Below are 24293 nucleotides of genomic sequence, written 5' to 3' on the forward strand. Positions count from 1 at the left end.
GACGGGAGCGAGCCGACGCAAAATTTTGCGTCTCAAATCCCCTGGAACCAAAGGAACCGGCCGCCAAACAGCGGACGATTCCTTGGAAACAGAGGAACCAGAGCCAGAACCAGGCCATCGCATAGGCGACGGCACCGGTGCACCAGCTCCTTGGATAGGCAAACTACCCATCGGACGCCTACCGGGCGTGGCTGTCAACCACGAGAGAGGCAACAGCCCCGCTCCAGGATGTACGACGGAGGCGGAAATGGAGAACCGCTGGTGAAGAGTGCCGTTGCGAACACGACTCTCCGGAGTAGACATTATGACTTAGGTTTTTCTATCGAATATATATGAGAGAAGAAAAAAATAAGCACAATGTAAACACGTCTCAACTTTCTTCAGCTAACAACCTCGTCAAGTGGGGATCTACCGAGGCACTTCCTTGTGGTGAAAGTGAAGAAGGAGGCGAGTAGGTGACCACACACCTGCTTATGAAGGTAAGCGGAAGGGGGTGTGGTCAGACGAATATGGGGATGTAAAGGTACATGGTGGAATTTTTTTATTCAGTGTATGTACACGAAGTGAAGTACAGTGCTACTGGTGCTGAGCGAAGCCTTAACGAAACAGAACTATTATCTAACTCACAGATTCCAGTAGTTTAATGATACATAACTATTATCTAACACATAGAGTCCAGTAGTTTAATGATACATAACTATTGTCTAACTCACAGAGTCCAGTAGTTTAACGATGATGCATAACTATTATCTAACTTACAGAGTCCAGTAGTTTAATGATACATAACTATTATCTAACTCACAGAATCCAGTAGTTTAATGATGATACATAACTATTATCTAACTCATAGAGTCCAGTAGTTTAATGGTGATACATAACTCTTATCTAACTCACAGAGTCCAGTAGTTTAATGATGATACATAACTCTTATCTAACTCACAGAGTCCAGTAGTTTAATGATACATAACTATTATCTAACTCACATAGTCCAGTAGTTTAATGATACATAACTATTATCTAACTCACAGAGTCCAGTAGTTTAATGATACATAACTATTATCTAACTCACAGAGTCCAGTAGTTTAATGATGATACATAACTCTTATCTAACTCACAGAGTCCAGTAGTTTAATGATACATAACTATTATCTAACTCACAGAGTCCAGTAGTTTAATGATGATACATAACTATTATCTAACTCACAGAGTCCAGTAGTTTAATGATGATACATAACTATTATCTAACTCACAGAGTCCAGTAGTTTAATAATGATACATAACTATTATCTAACTCACAGAGTCCAGTAGTTTAATGATGATACATAACTATTATCTAACTCACAGAGTCCAGTAGTTTAATGATACATAACTATTATCTAACTCATAGAGTCCAGTAGTTTAATGATACATAACTATTATCTAACTCACAGAGTCCAGTAGTTTAATGATGATACATAACTATTATCTAACTCACAGAGTCCAGTAGTTTAATGATGATACATACAGTAACTATTATCTAACTCACAGAGTCCAGTAGTTTAATGATGCATAGCATTAGCCACTATATAACCTGCAGGAGTTATGGTCGGGTTCTGAATGAACCGGGAAGCTTCAAACAGGCAGCAAACAGGATCTGGAAACTAAAAAGGTTTTAATCCATGTGATGACGGATGTTTTAATCACCACAACAGAAAACAGCCGGCCTGCTGCATTTCCTCTGCTTCAGACCGACATGATGTCTCTCTTCTGCTACAGACAGACTGACATGATGGGAGGACCATCAAATAGATCCGCCATCAGCTCTATTTTTAATCTTTCAGTTGCTATTGCACATACATGTGTGCATGCTTACCAACTGTTTCGCCTGTTTTATTGCAACACTATTATCATCGACATCTAAGAAGGGAGATCCCCCCTTGAACAGCCCTTCTAAGGTTTCTCTCCTCCACATTGCCTGTGGTGCATTTTTTCCTATTGCTAGGTTTTAGTGAGTTTTTCATTACCTTCGCCGGGGGTATGTCTGGGAGTGTTGCATTCATTTATTTTTGGACTTCATGGTATTTTAGTTTTGTTCTTGATTTATTGTGATGTTTCTTCTTGACTTGTTTAAAGAAGACGTGGGGACACATTTGATTTGATTTGATTTGACCACTGTTTTCTGATGGTTAAACCTTTGTCTGGATGTCATGGTGTGGATTAACACTTTTTAGTTTCCAGACCACATTCGCTGTCTGTCTGAGGCTTCCTGTTTCACTCCGAACCCAACCAGAACTCCCACCACGGGACTGAAATGTTTATGCATTGTCCCTCTTGCCTCCTTAACAAGTTAGCACAGTTATAATACTAAGCAGGAAAGTGTTGCGTCAAGTTCAAGGTCATACAATTGTTAATTTTTAATATTTAAAAAAAATCTTTTCACGATTAGATATCTATAAAAGATTACAAATATTTCCGAATTTTAACCACTTATATTCTTGTTTGTTTGATAGTAACTGCGTTTTTATGAGAGAAAAAAAAGCAGAAAACGGCATATCTTTCATATTTATATACGTTTTAGACCCCATAGTCCAGCGTGGGAAACCTGCACAAAGTCCTTGTGAATAAGATACTGTCCTTATATACAATATACATACATATAAATAGCTGAGACGCTAACGTTAGTAAGCACTGGTTATTGTTAATATCTCCAGCGGGCGCACAGTACACGTTTTGCCGGTAGATTCTGAACAGACAAGCGGTGTCTACTGAAGCACAGAGCGAGGTCAGCGAGGAGCGCGAGGGGAGCGGCACCCATCAGAGTGTTCAGTGGAGCAGCTGTGTGACACGGAGAGGAGGAGGAGGAGGAGGAGGAGGAGGAGGAGGAGGAGGAGGAGGAGGAGGAGGAGGAGGAGGAGGAGGAGGATGGGGGGAGGAGGAGGAGGAGGTGAGGAGGAGGAGGAGGAGGAGGAGGAGGGCCTCAGGGAGGAGGAGGAGGAGGGCCTCAGGGAGGAGGAGGAGGAGGAGGAGGAGGATGGGGGGAGGAGGAGGAGGAGGTGAGGAGGAGGAGGAGGAGGGCCTCAGGGAGGAGGAGGAGGAGGAGGGCCTCAGGGAGTAGGAGGAGGAGGAGGAGGGCCTCAGGGAGGAGGAGGAGGAGGAGGAGGATGGGGGGAGGAGGAGGAGGAGGAGGATGAGGAGGAGGGCTGGAGGAGGAGGAGGAGGAGGGGGAGGAGGAGGAGGAGGGCCTCAGGGAGGAGGAGGAGGAGGAGGAGGGCTGGAGGAGGAGGAGGAGGAGGAGGAGGAGGGCTGGAGGAGGAGGAGGAGGAGGGGGAGGAGGAGGAGGAGGAGGTGAGGTGAGGACGGTGAGGAGGAGGAGGAGGAGGAGGAGGAGGAGGAGGAGGGGGAGGAGGAGGAGGAGGATGGGGAGGAGGAGGAGGAGGTGAGGAGGAGGAGGTGAGGTGAGGAGGAGGAGGAGGAGGAGGAGGAGGAGGAGGAGGAGGAGGGGGAGGAGGAGGAGGAGGGCTGGAGGAGGAGGAGGAGGAGGGCTGGAGGAGGAGGAGGAGGGCTGGAGGAGGAGGAGGAGGAGGAGGAGGAGGAGGAGGAGGTGAGGAGGAGGAGGTGAGGTGAGGACGGTGAGGAGGAGGAGGAGGAGGAGGAGGAGGAGGAGGAGGAGGAGGAGGAGGAGGAGGAGGAGGGGGAGGAGGAGGAGGAGATGAGGAGGAGGAGGTGAGGAGGAGGAGGTGAGGTGAGGACGGTGAGGAGGAGGAGGAGGAGGAGGAGGAGGGGGAGGAGGAGGAGGAGGAGGAGGAGGAGGAGGAGGAGGAGGAGGAGGAGGAGGAGGAGGGGAGGAGGAGGAGGAGGAGGAGGAGGAGGAGGAGGAGGAGGAGGAGGAGGTGAGGAGGAGTAGGTGAGGTGAGGACGGTGAGGAGGAGGAGGAGGAGGATGAGGAGGAGGAGGAGGAGGAGGAGGAGGAGGGGAGGAGGAGGAGGAGGAGGAGGAGGAGGAGGAGGAGGAGGAGGAGGAGGTGAGGAGGAGGAGGTGAGGTGAGGACGGTGAGGAGGAGGAGGAGGAGGAGGAGGAGGAGGAGGAGGAGGAGGGGGAGGAGGAGGAGGAGGAGGTGAGGAGGAGGAGGGGAGGAGGAGGAGGAGGAGGAGGAGGAGGAGGAGGAAGAGGAGGAGGAGGAGGAGGAGGAGGAGGAAGAGGAGGAGGAGGAGGAGGAGCGCGAGGGGAGCACTCTACTGCAGCCTGCAGCCGGCTGAATCTCCGCCTCTTCAAGGCATGTGACGGTTCTCTGGCTGGCAACAACAGCCATAGGACAATTGCGCCACCGTGTGTAGAAATCCGGAAACAGACTTACTGGGATATTGCCTGGCTCCCCACAATGTGGAAAGAGCATTCATTTGATAATTGCATAACATTTTTTATGAATGAGTGCAGATTAAAAATCAGCGTTTTAACATGAGAGTCAATGGGAGGGAAAAAAACCTTATGTTTAATTGGCAAGCTAAAGTGTATAACTTTTCTTTTAGAGCCATTCTAATGATGACCATTTAACATATTGTATATATATGGAAAAGGACCAAACGGACCCAATTTCATGACATAATCATCAACACAGCCACTGTTGTACACAGAAACACAAAAAGAAAAAGGCAAAAAACGCGAAATCTTTGCTAAGGGGGCACGCAAGAAATGGGGAAAACTGATATACAAAGGGAAAAAAGTGTGGTTTTATGAGGACATGTGCAAAGAAGCCATAACTCCACCCCATCTTACGGTATCCAGCTATTCTTTCCATTGTGGAGGGAGAGGGAAAGAGATTCGTGCTACGTTCGCTTGAGGCGGCAGAAGATTACATGAAGAATATAAAAAGTGGATGACAAGATTCATCTTTCTTGGATAACTTCACAATTGCATGGACATCAAAAACGACATCATACAAACTTTTGACAACATTGAGGGATAAGTAATTTGATATAAAGCGCTAAACAACATATATAGATTCATGGTAATATGCAGGTCATTTGATACCGACTAATTTGGAACATTCTAGAATTTTCTATTCTCTTTTTTTACTTGAAGGCTATGACTCATAATGGAATACACTGGAATACTCTTGATTGTTATTGATTCTATGACACGAGGAATGTACTGGAACATTATAACAACAATCTGCAAGTCATGAGAGGCTGACAGCATCCTGGAATGCAATGCCTTTTTCAATGATGGCCCCGGAAAATAACAGCGATATGAGACTTGGTCATGAAATAGATGTGAAGAACAACGACCACCATAACAGATTAATGATCACTCATGACGGGGGACGATCTGCATACAAGTATTTAAAAATGTCCTTTTCATTTAGATGTGTAAACATGCAAAGTTATTTAAAAAAAAAAAAATTCAAGTAGTTATTCCCTGATTTTATGGGTCTCGATATCTAATTCTAAACATCATTATTTCTTATTCTTTATTTCATTATTCTGAAATGTTCTAACCAATACATGTTAGTAGAAGGTTTAAAAAACAAATAGGTTTAAATGAGTATACTAGTTGAGGTATATTTTTCATTTTGTTTAATTACATTAACTGGAGAGTGTCTTGGCCACAGGTGACATTCTATTAAATTAGAATTAAAAGGATAGATTCTATGGTATACATAGGAAAGCTTAGGATAAATTGCTCATTCTGGGCAGACCGGAGGTGCAGGATAAGAAGAAGTTGTACGCGAAGGAGGTATCAAATAGGTACCTTGTACGGCTCTGTAAGGGAGGGGGGATCAGGGGTTTATTTGTATATATGTATGTTTTATGCTCGGCTCTCAACGGGACCTCAATAGTGGGATGTAAATCCATTGTGAATTCGCACTCCAGAAGTATTACCAACAACTACAAAACAATATGTATAGATTATGGCTAGTTTGAATATAATGATCTGGAACACCGGGGGAATAAATAATCAACATAAACGCAAAAGCGTGCTCACATTGATGAAAAACAAACAGGTCGATGTGGCTCTTTTAAGCGAAACGCACATTTTAGTGGGAGACAAAGCTACGTTAGCGGACAACATATACCATAACATTAGTCACTCTTCCTTTGGAACGAGAACCCGTGGAGTTGCTATAGTCGTGAAACGGAAGTTGAATATTGAATTGAAGGGAGTATGGTCTGATGCAGATGGTCGGATAACCATAGCTAAGATTATACACAAGAATAGGAAAATAGCGTTGGTTGCGGTATATGCCCCAAATCTACACAAAGCTAATTTCTACACTACACTTACCAGAACAATGTTAGACCTTCCAGAATACTCATTTATAATTGGTGCAGATTTTAATGCCATCTGGGATCCTGGGTTGGATAAATCTTATCCCACCTTTTCCAACGAACAAAAAAATTAATCTAAGGCGTTAAAAGATTGGTCGAAGACTACAGGTGTAAATGATCTATGGCGATCACTCAACCCCACGACCCGGAAGTACTCTTGTCGATCAGCAAGACATAAAACACTTTCCAGAATAGATTATGTTTTTGCAACCCCGAGACTATTTGATAACTATGACGTGGAGATGGTACCCAATGCATTATCTGTTCACTGTTATTTACTCCTAAAAGGATCATTTGGTGTACTGTCATCCCGAGCCCCAAGATGGCGATTTAACACGATACTGCTGAATAACAAGGAATTCATTACACAACTCAAAGAAGCTCTTTCAGTATTCCTACTAGAGAATGTGAACTCGGTGCCGGACCCTAGAATATTATGGATGTCGGTAAAGGGAATGATCAAGGATTTCACTGATAGCTTTTCCTCCAAAATACGCAAGAATCGATGCTCAAAACTGGCGGAACTGGAAACGCTTTATTCTACGTTATTTACTTCTTTACAATACAACGACTCAATTCGACTGGAAAATCAAGTTAATGTACTAAAAAAAGAGATTAACGCCATTTATAAACAACAATCTGAAGTACAAATACGTAGCACAAGACAACAGCATTATTCTCAAGGTTCTAAAACAAGTCACCTACTAGCTATGCGATTAAGAGTTAGCGCAAATTTTGCAGATATAACTACCATTAAAGCACAACAAGGACTTGTAACAGACACTAAAAAAATAAACGCGACATTCAAAGAGTTCTACTCCAACTTGTATAAATCAGAAACCACCTTCGATCAAAACAAAATGGACACATATCTTAATCAAATGAACCTCCCCAAACGTTCAGAGGATGACGCTAAACAGTTAGAAACACCTATCACACTGTGACTAGAGGAACTCAGGAAGGCCATATCCGAAATGCAAAGTGGTAGGGCTCCTGGAAGAGACGGTATCCCACCAGAAATGTACCTCTCATGCTGGGACATAATTGGACCCCTATTACTTAATATGATTTTATACTCAGTCAAGGAGGGGAACTTCCATAAGAACGACAATATTGCACTCATAACAGTCCTCCTTAAAAAAGACAAAGACCCCACCGAGTGCGGTAGTTATAGACCCTTAAGCCTCCTCGGAACCGATATCAAACTGTACTCTAAGGTATTAGCCATCAGACTTCAAAAGCATATGACGTCTTTAGTTCATCCGGATCAAACTGGCTTCATAAGAGGCCGCTTGATCACTGATAACATAAGACGATTACTACACGTACTAGATGCCAGCAAGGACGACACCACACCTAAGGCGATGCTGTCCCTGGATGCAATGAAAGCTTTTGATAGGTTGGAATGGTCGTATCTATGGGCAGTATTAGAAAGGATGGGGTTAGGAAAAGGATTAATTGATATGATTAAAGTATTATACAAAGACCCATCAGCCATGATTACAACAGGTATAATCACCTCCGAAATATTTCCGGTATCACGCTCTTCTAGACAGGGTTGCCCTCTTAGTCCCGGACTATTCGATTTATCATTAGAACCTTTAGCACAATATATAAGACATTCCCAATTCATAGAACCAATCGTAATCAAGGGCACACAACACAAAATTTGTTTATATGCGGACGACGTAATACTGTTCATGCAAAACCCTAACACCGCAATGACGCATCTTCTCAAGTTGATTGATGATTTTGGTGACCTATCGGGATTTAAGATAAATTGGCCAAAGTCGGCTTTCCTTCCACTCAACGCCCCTGCAAAAAATATACTCCTTCCAGATGAAATACCAATGGTTAAACACTTTAGATGTTTGGGAGTTGAAGTATTCCCTACCATAAGCCAAACGGTGAAGTAAAATAAGTAGTAAAATTAGTAGTAAAATAAACTACTAAAAAACAATTACATAGAAATCCAAAATAAAATCAAATACGACTTTGACAGGTGGTCAAAACTTAAAAACTCAGTACAGGCACGGGTTTCAATAGTTAAGATGGATGTCTTACCTAGAATCAACTTCATCAGCTCAATGCTACCGTTACCCCCTCCAGATGGTTACTGGAAAGAATTACACTCTTCCGCATACAAATTTATTTGGAATAACAAACCACCACGTATAAAAAGATCCACCGCACAGAGAAACAAAGCCAACGGAGGTATGGCATTTCCAGATTTTTTCCACTATTTTAAGGCGTACACCTTAAGACCACTGACAACATGGTTTGATCCCCAAGCATCAGTATCCTGGAGGAATTTAGAAGTAAATATAGTAGCACCACATAGACTGTAGGACATAGTATACACCAAATTATCAATTAAGCAATCCGAACTGGAATTTGGCCCCATTATTATTCATGCGATCCGGATATGGCGTGAAACACAAAAAAATAAATATTCTAACCCACATAAATGGCATAATCATACTCCCTTATTCAATAACAATGCACTCCTGATTGGAAAACGACCTATAAGATTCCCTAGATGGGAAAAGCAGGGCATACACACATTAGGAGATGTTTTCAATAAACAGGGTTTTTGTAGTTATGAGGAAATACACAAAAAATGTAATCTCACCGGTTCTACATATTATTTTTACACACAGTTATTGTTATGTTTGAAGGCTCACGGTGTTCCATTAAGGATACCAATTGTACACCACAGATACCACAAATTCTTCTATGAAAGAGCGACATCGAGAGATTTTGTATCAGATTTTTATCATCAATTACTAACGTCCTTGTATGAAATCCTCCACCTAGAATCAGTCTGGAGGAGGGATATACCAGACCTGGAGATAGATTTTGATTGGCAAGAAGCCTGGGCAAATGTTCGACTTGCATCAAGGAACCCGGACCATCAACAAATCAATCTTAACTATATTCATAGGACATACTTGACCCCTATAAGACTGAACAGAATGGGTCTTAAACAAGACTCCAAATGATCCTTATGTACAAATGGGGACGAGGGGACATTTATGTACTGGGACTGCCCACCAGTTAAGATATTCTGGAAAGAAGTGACCCAGCAATTATCAAATCTCTTAACTCTGAATATACCTGTACACCCCTCTGTATTACTGCTGAATGATGTTTTTGAGTGTGCAGTACCCATACAGCTAAAGAGATTGGTTTTATCTGGTATCACAGTGGCTAAAAAGCTGATAGCATCACGATGGTTTCACCCGGAAAAAAATTGCCGGAAGGTCTGGATTCTTACATATCTCGATGTGATTTATCTAGAAATATCTACAGCAAGAATTTTGGGTCTCAATGAATCCAAAATGACAATGTGGTTAGAAGTGGTGGAGAGAATAAAAGCTAGCATATAATGGTAATGCCTGGTTAGGAGCGGATGATAATGGATGGATTATCCAATGGGGGGTCCGGGGGGGGGGGGGGGGGGGGTAGCGAGCAGGAGCATATGTATGTAGGGTATTAGATAGCAGGTATTAGGTGTATATCTTGTATAAGACATTTATCTAAATGGTGATTTCCTTGGATGTGCACTGTTAATTAATGCTTGTATATCAAATTTTATGTTGTCATGTTTGTTTACGTGTTTCTTAAAAAAATAATAAAAAAATAAAATACAAAAAAAAGAAAAAAAAATCTGCTCTGTGCTCTGTTGCATATGTATTGAGCTTGGTCACGTAGCTCAATGTTACATAAATCTTTTCAATTATTACTCACATGGGAAGTCTCTCTGGGAGTTCCCTGTCTCTCTTTTATACAGGGCAGGGTTGACAGGGGTGTTTTCCCTCGGACGCGTCATATGGGACCCATATCTGTGTCTTGGCCAGCTTCCTGCCGCTCTCCCAGGCGGCTTGGAGGGAATGTTATCTGGGTTCTTGTTAGAATTACCATTGATATGTTTTGGGTCTCGACGTGTACATAGTGCTGGCCCTGGGTGCTTCTGTGTGGAACCACGCATGGGCTTGCGCGCCTTGGTTGCTCATCATTGAAACAGCGTTTTTATGGGGCAACTAGGATGGAGTTTTGTCTCTTCCGAGCGCCAGTGTACTAGGTTAGTCTTAATGAATTCTCGTTCATCTCTGGGGGGAGAAAATGGAATAGATCAAAGCATTGGCGGAGGGGTCTCACGCTTTTGGGGTGGGCCACCGGGCGAGGTGCTTTATGTTCTGACCGTCTTGGTGGCGCCCTCTGTGATGTTTTGGATCGACACGCGTACCTACCCCCCTTTTGGGACTGGGGATGGTGGCGTGATTAGGACACGGGACTGGTTCTGGTCGCGCCCTGGACCAGGTCAATTAACCCATTGTCCGCCGGATCGCAGATCTGCTGTTCTGGTACCCTGAAGGACTTGTGCTTTTTCGGGGGGAAAATGCCGGGTTGGCCCGGGCGTTGCAGGGTTTGATGTTATGGAGGTGTTCGTGGTTATGTCACTGCGTGTTATCCTTCACTGTTGCTTGGTCCATATTGTGTTGTACCTTGCACTGTGCTAAAGGAGCCTGGTCCTTCTCCATTCTTTTTTCGCCCCTCTCTTCTCCTGCTTGGCGGGGCTGGGAGGGGGCTGTCGAGGTGGTTCTTTTACCCCTCTGGCATCCCTGTGTAGGTCCCGCTCCGCTGGGCCCAGGTCCGGACTCATTCTCGTCGACCTGTTGGCCTGGGTTAAACCCTTCTTGAGAACTGAAACACTTTTACTGCTGTATAGCCGGTGTATTATAATACCCGCAGTTGTGTTTTGGAGTTTTTTCTTGGGGGGGGTTATAGGAACAACCGCCTCCTGTTAGGTGGTGATTGGTTTCCAGGTGTGTTGGTAACGGAGTTGACTCCTGGGTTAGGCCGGGCTTGACCCTGTCTGCCTGCAAGTGTGCCCCCGCACCTTTCATGACGTCTGCCAATCGTGTCAGCCTTCTCTGCCTTGGCCCCTCTAGTCTAGAGGGTGGTTTTTTTTTGTCGAGGCTGCACAGCATACCGTACATCCCTTCCGCCGGGGTGCTGTTTTCAGCAGACCCTTTTGGCGCCTGTCTAGTCCGCAGTGCTCCAGGCTCAGGTCGAGTCCTTTTGACCTGTTACCTGGATTGAGGGATCAACCTCTTTGGGGGTTGTCTCCCCGGTGCGCTGCCTGGTCCCACTGTGGGGGTGTAGCCTCTTGAGTGCTTCAGGGCGGCGTGCTGTAGTGGGGAAGGGCCTGCTCTTGGGTGGGCCCTGTCTGATACGCTGGCGATGTGGGGGGTGGTGTCACTAGTGACCGCCTGGTGGGGTCTCGATGCTGCGGCGTCGTTGGCCTCACCAGGCCCCCTTTTTCCGGGGGGTCCAGTCCTTTCCTGGGGCTGGGTCCTCCTTCGCGCTCCGCTGCTACGGCCTTGCCATGGGGTTGTTTTTTCTTACCTTTGACCCCGTGATAATAGGGGTTGTAATGGTTTTTTTCCCATTCCCGTTCGTTCCCTAGTGGCATGTGGTTGCGCGCCTGTGTAGTCGTGGGTTCTTCTGTGGGAAGGTAAGTCCTACGGTCTGCTCGCCCTGTGCGTTGAGTTGCTAAACCCTCTTCGCACAGTCGGATACGATTCCCTCCCGTCCTCCACTAGGGGGGTCCGGGGGCTCGGGTCCTCCCCGGTTCTGATGGTTGTGGGGTGCCTCAGCGGGTACATTTGTCGAGCTTCCACTCTGCTCAGCTCCTGTGTTCCAGTAGGCAGCGCAGAGCGTAAGCTATACGATATATAACATACGGTTATCCTATAACCATAGTTATATGAGTAGCGAGCGCTCTGCTCTGACTCCCTGAGGACCCCGTGGTCTTCGCCTTCGGTGGTGAAAGACTTGGGAAGGAGCTGTTAGTATGGCCACACCCCTGCTTATGTAGAGGAGCGGATGGGGGTGTGGCCAGGCGGATGGGTGTGTACATGTACACGTGGTGAAATGTATTCAGTAGTTAGACTGATATAGGATATGTTCCAGTAGGCAGCGCAGAGCGCCGCTATTACTCATATGACTATGGTTATAGGATAACCGTATGTTAAGTGTCTTGCTCAAGGACACTTCGACATGCTGCCCCGGGTGGAGCAGGAATCGAACCGGGAACCGTCCGATTACCAGACGACCGCTCTACCTACAATTAGCATGTTCTTAGTATCTAGGAACATCTAGGGACCTGTGGGTATGTATTTCCAGTGTCAGAAATATTGTGTCTGTTACTAGGCTTGAGTAAATTGTAGTAAAAAAAAGGAGAATATAAATTATGATTTTATTTTGCATCTGTGCCGGTGAATAACACCATGTTGCAATTGTGGCGCTAGAGATTTAGCTCACTAAGCTCATTTAGCACCTTCATGAGATCAAGTGTACAAAAAATCTAAGTAAATGAATAAAGGGAAGATGATTAAACAGAAGGATTTTTAAATACAGTAATATATTATAATACATTTTTATTATAAATTCATTTGAACTTGACCTTGACCTTATTATGGCCAAATCATACATCGATGGATAGGGAAAAGGCTCCTCTTTCCAATGGCAGTGTTAAATCTGGAATTAGTAATTTCCTCTCGGTTTTACGATAAAAGAGATATAATTAGCATTTTTTCGATAAATTCTTATTTTCGGTCAATCTTATAAAACATCGGTAAAAATGAAAATATACACTTTGACTGCTGTTTTGATAGGGTTATGGTCTTTACTCTTGGATACATTTGAAAAAAAACACAACATTAACTTCTTAACATCCAAGACGATTCGCGGCGCACCACTTTGCCGACCTCTAGTGGCTCGGGTGTGCATTTCTTTTAATACAATATATAGATTGAATTAAAGCCATATTTGTTGCCTGTCGATTGCTCTTTCAGCGGTTCTCGAGTTACATGCCGATATGTGAGGCGTGCGCCAAAGTACACATTACCACCCCCGACTCCCGGGGCTCTAGTTCCGTCAATCATTTGGCGATCTCGAAAATCTTTGGACAGGGTTGTAGCCAATGAGTGTGGCTTTCCAATGATACCCCACATGGGGATCTACTACGGTCTGTATTGATCGATTTATGATAAAAACAAACAGGGTTCCCTTATAAGGGGACCTTACAGCTTAACAGGTTTTAAAAGAAGGACATAGCACTTGACTGTGCACTTTGACTACTGTGCTAATGTGTCTGTTGGAAGGGGCGCAAGGGTTTCTCTTACCAGACACCTCCACCACATCACCGGGCACGATCTCCCTGGCCTTGATGAGCTGCACGCTCTTCCTGTCCGACCGGTAAACCTTCCCCATCTCAGGCTCGTACTCCTTCAGGGCCTCGATGGCGCTCTCCGCATTGCGCTCCTGTTTCAACAAAACAACTCATTGGTTTTAGTGTAATCCTATCGCTAATTACAGGAGAGTAATACTACCACTACCACTACTACTACTACTACCACTACTACTACTACTACTACTACTACTACTACTACTACTACTACTACTACTACTACTACTACTACTACTACTACTACTACTACTGCTGCTACTACTACTACTATTACTATTACTACTACCACTACTACCAGGGCCGCCTCAGGGGGTGTGCGAGCAGTGCGGTCGCACAGGGCCTCGCGGGAAGGGGGGCCTCGCACAAAAAAAAATTAAAAAAAATTAATAAAAAATATTTACTATTTTTTTTTTTTTTTTATATTTATTTTTTATTTTATTTTTTTTATTTTTTGCGAGGCCCCCCTTCCCGCGAGGCCCTTTTTCATCACAGACCTAACATCTAGTTTTGCTTATATGCTTATATATTTCACATTAGACACGTTTGTAGAATGTGTGTGACTTGTTCCTGGCTCTGCGGCTCTGCAGCAGACATACTCACTATTGGAGCTCTGGGGCTCTGCAGCCGACATACTATTGGTTTCAACGAAGGGAGGGGTTACATCATGTGTACGCCGGCGTGCGTCAGCTGCGTTTGACTATTTCGCGCGTGCAGCTTTGGAGGTTATGCTTAGTTATGCCAGCCAAGAGGAAGAGGACAGTCATTCGGCAGATGGACTGAAGATGAAAGTTGTTGCATGTTAGACAGTTCAGTCAGGCTAGCCATGTCGGCTTAGCTAAAGGCAGGGACAGCTAGTTAGCTTTAGCTACGTTATAATATCGAGTGCTAACGTGTGGTTCAGTCGGGATAGCCATGATGATGTCGGCTAGTAGCTAGCTTAGCTAAAGGCTAACTAGCGTTAGCTAACCTAGAGAGAGCGCGTGCAGCATTGTTATGCCAAGATGAAGAGGACGGTCATTCGGCAGATGAACTTCGTCAACTCCACGCGGTTGTCTCCATCCTCTTGGACGTTTGGTGAGTTTTTAATGCACTCTATTCTATTCCCGCCGTGGATATATCTCTCTCTCTCTCTCGGGAGCCAAACGGGCCGGCTAGCTGTTGTAGCTAATGTTATATTGAGCCAAAGCGGGCCAGCTAGCTAACGTTATATTGAGCCAAACGGGGCGGCTAGCTGTTGTAGTAGCTAACGGTGTGTGGCCTGGTGTCAGTACCTGGCTACTCTATTTGCAGTTAGCCTATTTAGCTGATGTCGACCATTGGCTCCTTGCTACTTTGTTTTCTCTGGTATAGACCCTCTTCTCTTTGGATTTAAGTGTTGATCTTTGTCCTTTTGGATCTATGTATATTCATGTTGCCTTTGTGAAATTATCTTTTCCTTCTGTTTTGTTCTTCCATTAAAAGTTGAATATCCTTTAGGGGCTCATCTTTGCTTATCTCTCTCATACATGCTCTCTCTCTCTCTAACACACACACAGACATGCTCTCTCTCTCTAACACACAAACACACATGCTCTCTTTCTCTCTCTCTCTTTCTAACACACACAGACATGCTCTATATCTCTCTCTAACACACAAAATGACATGCTCTCTCTCTCTATATTTCTCTCTCTTTCTAACACACATATACATGCTCTCTCTCTAACACACACACACAAACAGACATGCTCTCTCTCTATCTCTCTCTTTCTAACACACACAGACATGCTCTATCTATCTCTCTCTCTTCAATTCAAATGGGCTTTATTTCACATTCTTGTATTTCTCCCAGTAGGTATGGGAGTTTTGAGTTATTGTCGATGTTTTCAAAGTCTCTTTGGGTGTTTGCAATTTGTGGGAAGTATGTCTTGGTATAGTGGGCAGGTTGTTAAGAAGTGGAGCTCGGTTTCCACCTCATCTTGTGTGCAGTGGGTCTGTCTTCGATTGGGAGCCAGGTCTGCCTATGGTGGCCTTTCTCGATGGCTAGGCTGTGCTCGCTGAGTCTGTACCTAGTCAAGGATCTTCTTAGTATTGGGTCAGTCATAGTGCTCAGGTATTCTGCCACGGTGTACTGTCTGTTTAGGGCCAAATTGCATTTCAATTTGCTCTGGTTTTGGGTTGTTTCTTTCCAATGTGTCTCTCTCTCTCTCTGGCCTTGGTGGAGGGTCAGGGGCATTGCCGGGTCTGTGCAGCGATAACACTGTATATTGACTGTAGAACGGGAGCTCTCTCTCGCTCTCTCTCTTGCTATATGTTGACTGTATCATGCCTAGCCTCGGGCAGCGCTATTATTTAAGAATATGTTGACTGTATGAAAAAAAAATAAAAAAAATTATATATATATATATTTTTTTACCTTTTAGGGGGGGGGGGGGGGGGGGGGTGGCCTCGCGTTTAAATTTCGCACAGGGCCTCGCATTTCTCCCAGGCGGCCCTGACTACTACTACTACTACTACTACTACTACTACTACTACTACTACTACTACTACTACTACTACTACTACTACTACTACTACTACTACTACTACTACTACTACTACTATTACTACTACCACTACTACCACTACTACTACCACAACAACACAAACAACCACACAAAAAACAACAACCACCACAACAACAACAAAAACACAAACAGGGGTCAGAGGGTGGACAGGAAGGGGTTGTCAGTGTCTTGCTCAAGGGCACTTCAACAGTGATAATTAGCCAATCATCCCTATTCATGTGATAATGGGGCGGTCTGTCTATTCACCTGCTGACCAGAGATGTGCTGATTATATTAAATCTAGTGCTGACCAGAGATGTGCTCATCATGTGTTTATCATTTTAAATCTAGTGTTTACCAGATATTATAAATATATAATGCTATAGTGCTATGCTTTGTTTACAAAATCCTATTTCATCTGCTAGGTCTGTCTTGGTGATTCACCTTCACCACTGGTGCCAACGTTGCTCAACGTTGCATCAGGTTGCTCAACGAACAATAACACTATGCAACAACCATCAAATGCACTCACAACACACACATCCACACACACACACTCACTTTAAACAAACAACACACTGCAGCACCCACTCTCCACACTTTAGAACACCTAAACACACTTTATATTTATTGGTAAAGGATTTGCACTACAACCCATACCTCAGTACACCTTACTGTAAATTGTACCTAAATTGTACCTCATCCCATTTCTGCTTTGCACTATATAGTATATTGTATATTAGTATACTGCATAGTATATTGTGGGCGGCTACGTGGCATAGTGGGCAAGGCGCTCGCCACGAATGCGGACACGCTGGGCTCACCTGTTCGAGCCCAGCGCTCCACATTGCTTTCAGTTTAGCTGGTCGTTCATACTAATACACATTGGCCGTATTAGGGGGTGGGAAACTGATGGGTGGGGATCGGGCGTTGTGGACAGCGACTCCTACAGGTCGGTTGGTGCGCCTGTGCAGTAGAATCAGGAAGTGTCGGGGGCAGCGTGAGCCTCCCACGAGCTACTCCTCGCCACTGAGAGATCGAGCTGCGCAGGTGAAAAGATGCGACTGCTGTTACCTCAAGTACCGGAGGGGACTTGTGCTATGTATGACTTAGTCCACATTGCAGCCAGCTTGTGGGAGGCAAGAAACAGCGTTCGTGACAGGGGAGGGTTGAATTGGATGATACGAAATTGGGATGGGAGAAAATATAGAAAAATGGGAGAAAAAGTGGATACAAAAAAAGTATATTGTATATTGTATGGTAACTCAGTTACCATACTGCATTGAACATTGTACATATGTATATACTGAACACTGTGTCTACGTACGTGACTTCTTTTTTTACTTCTATTTTTACATGCTAGCACAGTCTCTGGAGCATAACAGAAAGAAGCATTTTGTATAAAAGTATTCTGTACTTCTGTATGACAACTATTAAAGAAACTTGAAACTATTAAAGAAACTTGAAACTTGAACGTTCACTACCAGTTTAGAACCAGCCAGAAATGTGACATCTGTTTGACATTCAACACAATCTCCACCATGTGGGTCTGAAAGGCCATATACCTCCAGTTGAACAACCGGGTCGTTTGAAGAGGTGAACCCCGTCTCAAACAGGCCACTACCCACTTTAGAGTGGGGTCCAGGGCCCCTGGGCTGCCTCAGGGTGTAAAGAGTGGGGTCCAGGGCCCTCAGGGTGTAAAGAGTGGGGTCCAGGGCCCTCAGGGTGTAAAGAGTGGGGTCCAGGGCCCTCAGGGTGTAAAGAGTGGGGTCCAGGGGCCTCAGGGTGTAAAGAGTGGGGTCCAGGGCCCTCAGGGTGTAAAGAGTGGGGTCCAGGGGCCTCAGGGTGTAAAGAGTGGGGTCCAGGGGCCTCAGGGTGTAAAAAGTGGGGTCCAGGGGCCTCAGGGTGTAAAGAGTGGGGTCCAGGGGCCTCAGGGTGTAAAGAGTGGGGTCCAGGGGCCTCAGGGTGTAAAGAGTCCGGTCCAGGGCCCTCAGGGTGTAAAGAGTGGGGTCCAGGGGCCTCAGGGTGTAAAGAGTGGGGTCCAGGGGCCTCAGGGTGTAAAGAGTCCGGTCCAGGGGCCTCAGGGTGTAAAGAGTGGGGTCCAGGGCCCTCAGGGTGTAAAGAGGGGGGTCCAGGGGCCTCAGGGTGTAAAGAGTGGGGTCCAGGGCCCTCAGGGTGTAAAGAGGGGGGTCCAGGGCCCTCAGGGTGTAAAGAGGGGGGTCCAGGGGCCTCAGGGTGTAAAGAGGGGGGTCCAGGGGCCTCAGGGTGTAAAGAGTGGGGTCCAGGGCCCTCAGGGTGTAAAGAGTCAGGTCCAGGGGCCTCAGGGTGTAAAGAGTCAGGTCCAGGGGCCTCAGGGTGTAAAGAGTGGGGTCCAGGGCCCTCAGGGTGTAAAGAGGGGGGTCCAGGGCCCTCAGGGTGTAAAGAGGGGGGTCCAGGGCCCTCAGGGTGTAAAGAGTGGGGTCCAGGGGCCTCAGGGTGTAAAGAGTGGGGTCCAGGGCCCTCAGGGTGTAAAGAGTGGGGTCCAGGGGCCTCAGGGTGTAAAGAGGGGGGTCCAGGGGCCTCAGGGTGTAAAGAGTGGGGTCCAGGGCCCTCAGGGTGTAAAGAGGGGGGTCCAGGGCCCTCAGGGTGTAAAGAGGGGGGTCCAGGGGCCTCAGGGTGTAAAGAGGGGGGTCCAGGGGCCTCAGGGTGTAAAGAGTGGGGTCCAGGGGCCTCAGGGTGTAAAGAGGGGGGTCCAGGGCCCTCAGGGTGTAAAGAGGGGGGTCCAGGGGCCTCAGGGTGTAAAGAGGGGGGTCCAGGGGCCTCAGGGTGTAAAGAGTGGGGTCCAGGGGCCTCAGGGTGTAAAGAGTGGGGTCCAGGGCCCTCAGGGTGTAAAGAGGGGGGTCCAGGGCCCTCAGGGTGTAAAGAGGGGGGTCCAGGGCCCTCAGGGTGTAAAGAGTGGGGTCCAGGGGCCTCAGGGTGTAAAGAGGGGGGTCCAGGGGCCTCATGGTGTAAAGAGTGGGGTCCAGGGGCCTCAGGGTGTAAAGAGGGGGGTCCAGGGCCCTCAGGGTGTAAAGAGGGGGGTCCAGGGGCCTCAGGGTGTAAAGAGTGGGGTCCAGGGCCCTCAGGGTGTAAAGAGTCCGGTCCAGGGGCCTCAGGGTGTAAAGAGTCCGGTCCAGGGCCCTCAGGGTGTAAAGAGGGGGGTCCAGGGCCCTCAGGGTGTAAAGAGTGGGGTCCAGGGGCCTCAGGGTGTAAAGAGTGGGGTCCAGGGGCCTCAGGGTGTAAAGAGGGGGGTCCAGGGCCCTCAGGGTGTAAAGAGGGGGGTCCAGGGGCCTCAGGGTGTAAAGAGGGGGGTCCAGGGCCCTCAGGGTGTAAAGAGTCAGGTCCAGGGGCCTCAGGGTGTAAAGAGGGGGGTCCAGGGGCCTCAGGGTGTAAAGAGTGGGGTCCAGGGCCCTCAGGGTGTAAAGAGGGGGGTCCAGGGCCCTCAGGGTGTAAAGAGGGGGGTCCAGGGGCCTCAGGGTGTAAAGAGTGGGGTCCAGGGCCCTCAGGGTGTAAAGAGTGGGGTCCAGGGGCCTCAGGGTGTAAAGAGTCCGGTCCAGGGGCCTCAGGGTGTAAAGAGGGGGGTCCAGGGGCCTCAGGGTGTAAAGAGGGGGGTCCAGGGGCCTCAGGGTGTAAAGAGGGGGGTCCAGGGGCCTCAGGGTGTAAAGAGGGGGGTCCAGGGCCCTCAGGGTGTAAAGAGTCAGGTCCAGGGCCCTCAGGGTGTAAAGCCTGACTTATGCCAATATGTCCTCCTGCATAGTTTCCAAATGACTGCCACAAGGCCATCATGGACCTGGCGTGTGGTAACCCGATAGTCTCACTGTATTTTTACGGCATTGTAATGAAGGGGGTTCTGCATTGTCAGCCTGCCATGGGCCTGCAGCCCCCCCCCCCCCCCCCCCAGCTTAACCCCCAGCCCTTTTCAACTCTCGTTGACGTCATGCCAATCATTCTGGCTTCCTTTGAACTACGACCCCTTGCTCCTTGCCGTTTGTCCTCGACCCTCGAGCTCTGCGTGTGCGTCTTTATGGCCACACCGTTACATCACCACGGGAAGACATTCAAGAGGTTTATTTGTCACATACATACCAGGGCATACAGTGAAATGCGGGTGGTCATGCCTGCATCGATTGTGCAATAATACAATAATAAAATAGGCATAAAAACAGGTAATAAGAAGTCATAAGATGTGCATGATAAAAATAGACATGCTAAATTCCTGAGAAGGCACTGGTTCCTATGTACACTACTATACACAACAGTGACAGTGTTGTGAAGAAAGCATGGCAACGCCTCTACTTCCTCAGGCGCCTAAGGAAGTTCCAAGTCAGTCAGAAGATCCTTAAGAACTTCTACTCATGTACAATAGAGAGCATCCTGACTGGCAATATCACCTCCTGGTTTGGGAATAGCACCGCACAAGACCGTAGCAGACTACAGAGAGTGGCCCGTTCAGCCGAGCACACAATTGGAGGGGGGCTTCCCACTCTCCAGAACATTTACAATAAGCGGTGCATGGGTAAGGCTAAGAGAATTATCAAAGACTCCAGCCACCCAAACAACTGCCTCTTTGAACTGCTGCGGTCAGGCAGGCGATACCGGAGTCTCATGGCAAGGACAGAAAGACTCAGAAGAAGCTTCTATCCCCAGGCCATCAGGTTGCTCAAGGAACAATAACACTATGCAACAACCATCAAATGCACTCACAGCACACACATCCACACGCACACACTCACTTTAAACAAACAACTCACTGCAGCACCCACTCTACGACGGTAAAGGTTGTGACCCACTTGGTTTCTTCCAGTGTGACCTTGAGCAAGATACCTTTGATGTGATTTATTATGTGTGAGGCTGTTGCCAAGTATGAGAGTCTATTTAGGTGGAAAGGACCACATGTGAGTGTGTGTGTGTGTGGGGGGGGGGGGTATGCGCACAGGTGGTTGGGCATGTGTGTGTGTGTGTGTGTGTGTGTGTGTGTGTGTGTGTGTGTGTGTGTGTGTACGTGTGTGTGTGTGTGTGTGAGCATGCATGTGTGCTGCCTGACCTGCCACACTCCGACAATGGCGTTGGCGATGAGGATGAGGAGGATGACAAAAGGCTCGACGAAGGCAGTGACCGTCTCCTCACCTTCTTCAAACAAAGCCAGCACCTGAGAGAGAGAGAGAGAGAGAGAGAGAGAGAGAGAGAGAGAGAGAGAGAGAGAGAGAGAGAGAGAGAGAGAGAGAGAGAGAGAGAGATTCAGATTCAGTTTTATTGTTGCATCTTGTCACATTTACAGACAAAAAGAGCTATTCTCGCCCCCTCGACCTACAGCAGTCAATAAAATACACAATAGAATAATTATACGAAAGAAAGAAAAAAAAACAGCATAATAATTTAAGAAAAAGTGACAGTGCTGAGTGTGGTGATATAGAAAGTGCAATAGTAGAATAAAATGTACATACAGTACTAGATATATATATATAGAGAGAGAGAGAGAGAGAGAGAGAGAGAGAGAGAGAGAGAGAGAGAGAGAGAGAGAGAGAGAGAAAGAGAGAGAGAGAGAGAGAGAGAGAGAGAGAGAGAGAGAGAGAGAGAGAGAGAGAGAGAGATTTTGATTTTAGAAAAACATTTATTCACATAATTCTCATTACAATGTACAATGTGTATGTCAATACAATTAAATAACTAACTACACATTATATCGGGCAACATGTGTCCCCATCACACTTAAAACCACATGAGATCTCACAATAAAAAAAATGCTAAAATACACCTGTCCTCCTGCAACACAACAAAAAAACATTGAAGCTCCACCCAAACAAAAAAAGTATCCATACTTCCATTCAACACATAATATGTCATCAAGAACAGCATATGAGCAACCCAAAAGGGTCCCGTCAGTCCATTTGTGTCAGTTTTTATATCCAGCGCATGAAAAAAATCATCAGGACCTTCCGTTCCACCGAAATAATCCTGCAACAGGTATTGTTCCCCGACGCTCCGCGCTTCAGTCCAATCGTCCAGACAGACCCTGTTGTGACAGGCCGTCCTCAGCCCCAATAAAGAAGCCACTTCCTCTGACCCGGCTACATTCACAACATCTTTCAGTGTCATTGTCCCAACTGCTTGCAGACACTGTCCAATTTTTCTCAGTCTAAAAACTTCCTGGGAAGTGTACCCCCCATTGTTCTTCGACCTCATTTGAGTCCTTGCTGAAAAAATAAACATCTCTAAGTCTTCAAAAAAATCTTCCACTATGACACTTCTCAAATTTTTTGTTGTGTGCAGGAACTTCTGTATCTGCCTGACTGCATAAAACATTTTCCGTTGTGAATCAGACACTTGAGAAGCATTTGGGAACTCATCTTCCTCAACACTTGAGATGTCATCCCCCCATTGTCTTTCAACCTCATCCTCGTGCATGCTGGACTGAGAGGAACCTGTGTCTTCTACACCCTCCTGACTCTCTTTGACCAAACTTGTCACTCCTTCCTTAACCTGAGAGCCCACCCCTCCATCACTTCCCACCATGCCATCCACTGTCTGACTGTTTACATTGTCCACCACATTCAGCTTTTCCCCTATTACTTCACTTGTCATATTTTTTTTTATTCCTTTTTTTACCCTGACGCGTGTTGGGCTTGGGGGGACAAAAAAAACTCTGCTCTCCCCTGTTACCTCGCCACTTGTTGAAGGGGGGGCAGCATCTCTGATTCCCACCTCCTTACCTACACAACCACTGGTTGAGGGGGGAACAGCGTCTCCCACCCCTCCCTCATCTGTACCTGCACCACCCGCACCACCCCCTGTTACCCCACAGTCACCACTAGTTGAGGGGGGGGCAGCGTCCCTCACTCCTCCCTCCTCTTTACCAAGGCTCTGCTCTGTACCTGCTACACCGGTTCTGTGGCCCTGCTGCTGGATACTATCTGCTGCACTATTGACGGTCTGCAAAGGGACACTGTTTACACTGCTGACGATCTGCAGCGGGACACCGTCTACACTGCCGACGGCCTGCAAAGGGACACTACCGACACTGCTGACGGTCTGCAGCGGGACACTGTTGTTGTCACTGCTCTCAGCTCTGCGCTGCCCCACTCCTCCCTCCTCCACACCTGCGCTGAGCCCAGCGCTGCGCTCCTCCTGGGGCTGAGGCGGAGGTCGCCTTGCCCCTCTCCCCGCACAGTCTCGGGAGATATGTCCCTCTTCCCCGCATTTGAAGCACTTTCCCGAATGTCCAGAACTCACAATCAATCAAACTCATCAACCTTTATCTTAAAAACCAACTCAAGCTCCTCTCCGCTGTTGTTTAGAATCATTAAAACCTGTCACCTGTGTGAGACAACATGCTTTAAAAGCGGAGATTTACATCACGACGACATTTTTCTTATAGGGGAAATTATCCTCCCATGTCGTGATAGTTGACTTATCAATAGTTCGTCACTGATGAAAGGCGGAATGTTGGAAATAAAGACATTTCTGCCTGGTGTGGAGAGAGGCTCAACAGAAAGAAAAGCCCCATCCACACTGATCCCTGATTGAACCAGTGTCTGCACCTTGTCCAATGAATCAAGAAAAATCACCACTCCTCTGTTCATTCTCGCAGCTGATTTAATATTTCTATGTCCGACAATATTTCCAACTGCCATACTGCAGTCCTCTACTGACACATTAGAAACAGATATCTTGATACCATGCTTTCTACCCATTTTGGAAAAGTCCATACTGGCGTCTGACGTCAACCAGCAAAACAGCCTGGCCGACTGCCAAACAAACAAAACACTCCCACTTAACCCTATACACACCAAAAACACACAGCAACCCAACACTACACTATAATACAATATCCCATAAACAAATTAACAAAATAGACAGATAAAGATAGAAAAAAACTCACTACACCTCCAATCTCCAACCTCTCCAATCTCTCCAATCTCATTCCCAGCATGCACTGAGAGAGAGAGATAGATAGATAGATAGATAGATAGATAGATAGATAGATAGATAGATAGATAGATAGATAGATAGATAGATAGATAGATAGATAGATAGATAGATAGATAGATAGATAGATAGATAGATAGATAGATAGATAGATAGATAGATAGATAGATAGATAGATAGATAGATAGATCGATAGATAGATAGATCGATCGATCGATCGATCAGCTAGCAAAGACCAAACCGACGGATGAACTGATGAAATGA

The 24293-nt window shown here is 46.4% G+C and overlaps 1 protein-coding gene across 1 annotated transcript in view; it reads right to left on the reverse strand.

Moving 5' to 3' along the window:
- Positions 1 to 24293, reverse strand: part of atp2a1 (ATPase sarcoplasmic/endoplasmic reticulum Ca2+ transporting 1) — a 141461-nt gene that overhangs the window by 76287 nt on the left and 40881 nt on the right. The window contains exons 3-4 of the mRNA XM_084326430.1: positions 21148 to 21252; positions 13499 to 13637 (exon numbers count right to left, since the gene is read on the reverse strand). Coding sequence (XP_084182556.1) covers positions 13499 to 13586 — 88 coding nt within the window. The 5' untranslated portion in view covers positions 13587 to 13637; positions 21148 to 21252. The remainder of the gene's footprint in view (positions 1 to 13498; positions 13638 to 21147; positions 21253 to 24293) is intronic.

Source organism: Notolepis coatsorum (genome assembly GCF_963971535.1).
Source record: "Notolepis coatsorum genome assembly, chromosome: 12".
In the NCBI taxonomy this organism is placed as follows: Eukaryota; Metazoa; Chordata; class Actinopteri; order Aulopiformes; family Paralepididae; genus Notolepis; species Notolepis coatsorum.